Source organism: Amblyomma mixtum, chromosome 1 (assembly GCF_055824585.1).
Source record: "Amblyomma mixtum isolate Tamu chromosome 1, ASM5582458v1, whole genome shotgun sequence".
Taxonomy (NCBI): domain Eukaryota; kingdom Metazoa; phylum Arthropoda; class Arachnida; order Ixodida; family Ixodidae; genus Amblyomma; species Amblyomma mixtum.
In genome coordinates, this window is record NC_143012.1 from 151,213,125 (window position 1) to 151,219,124 (window position 6,000).

Consider the following 6,000-nt stretch of genomic DNA (forward strand, 5'->3'; position numbering starts at 1 on the left):
CAGATTTTCCGCTTTAACTGAAAATTACGACCATACTGTTGAAACGATGAACAATCGTCTCACAGATATCATACGGAGTGCGCCGTAGAAGTAGGCGGTAGGATGGTTCGACAGGATACCGGGAAGCTTTCTCAGGAGACTAAGAATCTGATTAAGAAACGGCAAAGCATGAGGACGTCTAACTCCATAGATAGAATAGAGCTAGTAGAGCTGTCGAAGTTAAGAAATAAGCGCAAGGTAGCCGACATCAGGAAGCTTAACATGGAGAACATCGAACATGCTCTAAAGAGCGAAGGTAGCCTAACAGCAGCGAAGAGAAAACTAGGCATAGGTAAAAACCAGATGCATGCGATAAGAGAAAAAGAGGGCAATGTCATTAGCAATATGGATAAGATAGTTAAAGTAGCCGAAGAATTTTACACAAATCTATACAGCAGCGATTGAAATAAGAATGTTACTGAGAGAGGCAGTGGAACACAGCAATGGGACATCCCGCCATTAACGAAGGAGGAAGTAAAGAAAGCCTTGGGAGCAATGCAGAGGGGGAAAGCAGCCGGTGAGGATCAGATAAGAGCAGATTTGTTGAAGGATGGAGGAGAGATTGTGCTCGAAAAACTAGCCACCCTGTATACGCAATACCTTGTGACCTCGAACGTACCTAGAGCTTGGAAAAACGCTAGCGTTATCTTAATTCATAAGAAAGGAGACGCCAAGGAATTTAAGAATCACAGACCAATCAGCTTATTGTTCGTTGCCTACAAGGTATTTACTAAGGTAATCGCTAATAGGGTCAGAACAACCTTAGACTTCAATCAACCAAATGACCAGGCAGGATTTCGTAAAGGATACTCGACAATGGACCATATTCACGCAATCAATCAGGTGATAGAGAAATGCGCAGAATATAACCAGCCCGTATATATAGCGTTCATTGAATACGAGAAAGCATTCGACTCAGTAGAAACCTTAGTAGTCATGGAGGCATTGCGGAATCAGGTTGTAGAAGAGTGTTATGTAAAAATATTGGAAGATATTTATAACGATTGCACAGCTACCATACTTCTCCATAAAGTCAGCAATAAAATTCAAATAAGGAAAGGTGTCAGGCAGGGAGACACGATCTCGCCTATGCTATTCACTGCCTGTTTACAGGAGGTATTCCGGGGCCTGAAATGGGAACAGTAGGGGATAAGAGTTAATGGAGAATAACTAAGTAATGTGCGATTCGCTGATGACATTGGCTTGCTAAGTCACTCAGGACATGAACTGCAAAGCATGATTAATGAATTAGACAGGCAGAGCAGAACGGGGGGCTAAAAATTGACATGCAGAAAACCAAAGTAATGTTCAACAGCGTAGCAAGGGAACAGCAGTTCGCAGTTGGTAGCCAGGTGGTGGAAGTAGTAAGAGAATATGTCTGTTTAGGGCAGGTAGTGACAGCTGATCCAGATCATCAGAGGGAAATAACTAGAAGAATAAGAATGGGGTGGAGCGCATACGGCAGGTTATCTCAGATCATGAACGGCAGTTTACCAATATACCTCGAGAGAAAAGTATACAACAGGTGTATCTTACCGGTAGTCACCTATAGGGCAGAAACGTGGAGGCTAACAAAGAGGGTTCAGCTTAAGTTAAGGACAACGCAGCGAGCTATGGAAAGAAAAATGATAGGTGTAACGTTAAGAGATCGGAAGCGGGCGGCGTGGGTAAGGGAACAAACGCGCGTTAATGATATCCTAGTTGAAATCAAGAGGAAGAAGTGGGCTTGGGCAGGGCATGTAATGCGAGGGCAAGATAACCGCATGTCCTTAATGGTAACGGAGTGGATTCCAAGAGAAGGCAAACGTAGCAGGGGGTGGCAGAAAATTAGGTGGACGGATGAGATTAAGAAATTAGCGGGAATATGGTGGCCGCGGCTGGCGAAGGGCAGGGTTAATTGGAGAGACATGGCTGCGTTTGGGCGAGTTGGTTAGACATGTTAAACCTGGAAAGCGCATAAAAACAACGGACAACAGAAAGAGACAGACACACGAGCGCTTTAGGGCTCGTGTGTCTGTCTCTTTCTGTTGTCCGTTGTTTTTATGCGCTTTCCAGGTTTAACAGGAGAGACATGGAAGAGGCCTTTGCCCTGCACTGGGCGTAGTCAGGCTGATGATGATGATGAAAGATATGATAGCGTAGGGCATGACCTCGCTGATGTCTCACGCTGGTTTGCATTAAAATCTTATGCAAGAGTTGTACAATCACTTATACCACAATAAAAAAGAAGAAAACACCCACTACATTTAGCTTACTTTAGAACGAAGAAGTCAGAACGATAGAATGCTGCTCTTACCTCCGCCCCCAGTGAATGAATATGGCCGCTCAAGGCAAGCATCCGATGCTTGGCCTAGCTGGCTGCGTACTCATGGTCCGAAAGGTCTTTGTGTGAGATTTTGCTATGACATATGGGATGAACCGCCTTGTTTACAAATCTATATATATATATCTATCTCCAGAGAAACCAATCCAGGAAGGTTACCCTGTGGGACTGGAACGCTTGTTCACTATGCTATAGAAAATGAAGGACCATAGCCGTCATGGTGCGTCCCGCTGGCAACCGAAAAAAAATTGAAGGTACCCTACCCAGGAGGCTGCACTGCCAAAAACAAGTGTTTTAGGGAGACTTCAATATGCCGCCTCTATATAACACTGAAAAATGACAAGCTAACAGCCTGGTCTACATGCACTACCTTGTTTTTACTGTTGCTGCTGGTGCGATCGTGGGGGTTATATTGGCGCGTTACGGGCTCGGTAAAGTCAGTACATATGAGCGGAATTTGTTTCTTTCCAGATTTCGGAATCTACGTCGTCGGTTTCTACGACCGTGAGTACAACGTGTCCTGCTTATATCTGGGCGCTTGATCTAGACGTGTTAAAGTGGCACGCATTTTGTCAGTTTTCTTGTCTTTTTGAACTTAACTACACAATATATTTTAATATTTCATTAGTGTGTAGTTTTTAGCTGAGGCAGAAATTTCCCTGAATGGTCTGAAGAGCGCGCCAGGAGCACATAGCAACTGGGCTGACGAGTCTAAAAGATCTCACTTCATGGTTGCGGCAATGGATTCTCGAAACTCAGCTACTGCAGCAGGGTCTGTCGTCGCCGGCTTTCCCATCGCATCTGAGACAGGAAACACTACGCAACCGGTTTCACGGACAAAATGAGAACGACTCGGCTCACCGTACTGAAGTTGAAACCTCCTGCAAGTTTTGTTCACTCCTGATGTATCGCTCTCGAGACGTTTTTTCACCAGCTGTTGCTCCACGTTTGCGCTCGTGGGCTTGTCGGCCAAGGTGGCCGTGCGCCATGGCAGAAAGATAGGCTCTAGCGCTAGGGACACTCCTTAAGTAACCGTCAAAAGTAGTGCGCGCTGTTACTTTTGTGCACCATCAAAGCAGTTTTTCAACGCCCTTTGGATGGTTAGTCTAGTAAGGTGGCAAGGCCCAGCAAAGACACATTGGCATGCTTATTTAGCATTTATATCTCTTTCGTGTTTTCGTCGCCGCTCACTTCGGGATTCAGATACTATGTGTACCGTCCCGCTCTCACATTTTGGACATTTCAGAAAATGACTGCGTTCTGTTTCCAAACTCATGATGCTGTTTCTTCCAAGCCCCTCGTAACACCTACTACATTGTTTTTTCCACAGGTATCCGCAATAACCCAACGTTCGCTCACTTCAGGGACCTGATTGAACAGGGAGCACTGAGAGGATGAAGATATTGACAGCGCTCGCTGGGGAGACTTAACGAGTTTCCAAACATTTCGTATTGGGTACAGGGGTTTAAAAGCTTTACCTGCAAGACGCCGTCAGTCATAAATAAATACTTCCGGCAGGATCTGTAGCCCGCCTCCCACGTCTTTTTAGCGAAAGCTACACTGGGCTAACGGAAGCGCATTTTGCGATGCTTGGCAAAGGCTACTAGCGCATGCGCCGTTATCATGACAACCATGGCGCCGCTCGGACTGTCAATCATAAGAAAACAAGAAAAGAAAATTGGGCTCTAGGTGGGAATCATACCCAGCCCGCCGGCTTGCTAGACGGGGACGCTGACGTTTGAACCTGAATAAAGGCGCGTGTCTAGTGAATGCAAAATCTTAAAAGCATATCTTTTAGATATGTATTAAGGCCTACATGACTAATTATGAGCATTTTAATTACAAATGTCGCAATCAAGCGAGTACCAAATTTCCTCCGTTTACGGCAAATTTCTTCTGTGCTTGGCGTGTAGTAGAAGCGCCATCATGCGGCACCCAATCAAAATCCCTCTCGCAATGTACGGTGTTGGCCCTCTCGCGAAGAGACGCCGCCAAGGTGCTAAACGACAACGACGGCGTGTCGCTACCGAAATCTCAGTAGACGAAATTGCTTTCGCTACGTAAATCCCGGCCTAGCTAAGCTAAGCCAGTGCCAAATTTTTTTGTTACTGCTCACATTTCGAATCTGCACATTCCGCCTAGCGAGATTCAACTCAAGCGGCATATTGGCCAAGAATCCACGATAAAACCGACTTTCAGGCGCTGCTGTGTTCAGGCTACAACAAACTTGCCTTTTCTCACAACTAGGTTCCCTGCTCCGAAAAGTGCACAAAGACGTTCATTTGCTCAGAGACGCCTAGCTTGGTAAACAACTGATAAGTGTGCTCAAGGGAGGAACATAATGAAATTCAAAGCACTGAACTTGTAATGCCCTAGAAAATAACGTAAACTAAGGTGACTTACTGATCTCATTACATCTGTGTGGCACAGCTAACGTAGGACCGATCATTTCTTATTTGAAAGCGCAATTTCATGCAAGTGCTTTCAAAAGAGGTCACTAAGGTCTACAATTGATTCTAAATGTAGAATTAAGGTGCGGTTAACTTGTATTAGGCTCAAGGAGAGAGGCGAGGATGAAGGGACACAGGCACAGCGGCTGTTGTGTACGTTCTACTGCATTACAAAATAAGTGAGCAAGGTTAAATTTCCGGGTCATGCGCTAAGAAGAGAACATTTGAAAATCTCGCATCAATGTTTACTTGCTAGTAACTATAGTATTACATTAGGGAACAATGTACAACCTTCACTGTTAATTTCACTCACACGCATAAGGAAAAGCTGTATGTCCTCAAAAATACTATCTGCTACTGAACAGAGTAATGCTGCAAGCATCATTCAGCCATTTGTCATGCGGAGAAGGTAGAAAGGGTAACTCCGGGATTTGCGTGTCGTCCACTCACGCTACTGAAACTTTCACAGCAGGTTCCCTGTAGTCTTCTGTTCTTTTATGCCAAATGTTGCAGCCCAGAGGCGTTTTCTGTCCGAGCCAAATGATTTTAAGTTTTCCCTTTGCCTGGCCTCAATCCGGTGATTTCTACAGCCAACCTTGCTTGTGTGACGTCACGAGCCGTACGCCTGTAGACAGTTGCTATGCGTTTGCGTTACAGAGGGGAGTGGGATTAACATACACGAACAAATCACAAAAATAGCGAATAAATTTTACACAGTTACAGGCAAACTTTCATAGAAAATCATTAACAAAATTACGAAAGCCAGCAGTGCCGGTGATTTCAGCAATGTCATTCTGAGATGATTTCAGCTGACACAATTTCTGGATACGAATGAATCGTGAAAACATTTTGTGCGACAAGAGGAGATTCCAACTTTGTGGCAGTGATCAATTCCAGTTGAAATATACGTTGGTCTTGTCAGTAACTTGTCTTTAAGAAATTATCACGATAATTTTTGTGGAAAGTAGATAAAGTAGTTATTGACCTCGGATGAGAAAGAAGCGGAAGCGAGAAATTTTCTTTGCGCCAGTTACACTACTAGTGCGATGATAGGTAGGAAGTATCAAACGATAACCGCGGTTGTGAACACACTCCAATTCTAAAAAGGTTAGAACAGACGGGAACACCCCGGTATTTGTTAGTCGACGCAGTTTAATTAAAGAATGCTGCCTTTAATTTTGTAGGTAG

General features: G+C 44.6%; 1 protein-coding gene across 1 annotated transcript in view; it reads left to right on the forward strand.

The window, feature by feature from the left end:
- Positions 1–3,863, forward strand: part of LOC149367981 (uncharacterized) — a 139,429-nt gene extending 135,566 nt beyond the window's left edge. Inside the window, exons 12-13 of the mRNA XM_089568793.1 lie at positions 2,834–2,866; positions 3,693–3,863. Coding sequence (XP_089424919.1) covers positions 2,834–2,866; positions 3,693–3,760 — 101 coding nt within the window. The 3' untranslated portion in view covers positions 3,761–3,863. The remainder of the gene's footprint in view (positions 1–2,833; positions 2,867–3,692) is intronic.
- The last annotated feature ends 2,137 nt before the right edge of the window (positions 3,864–6,000 follow it).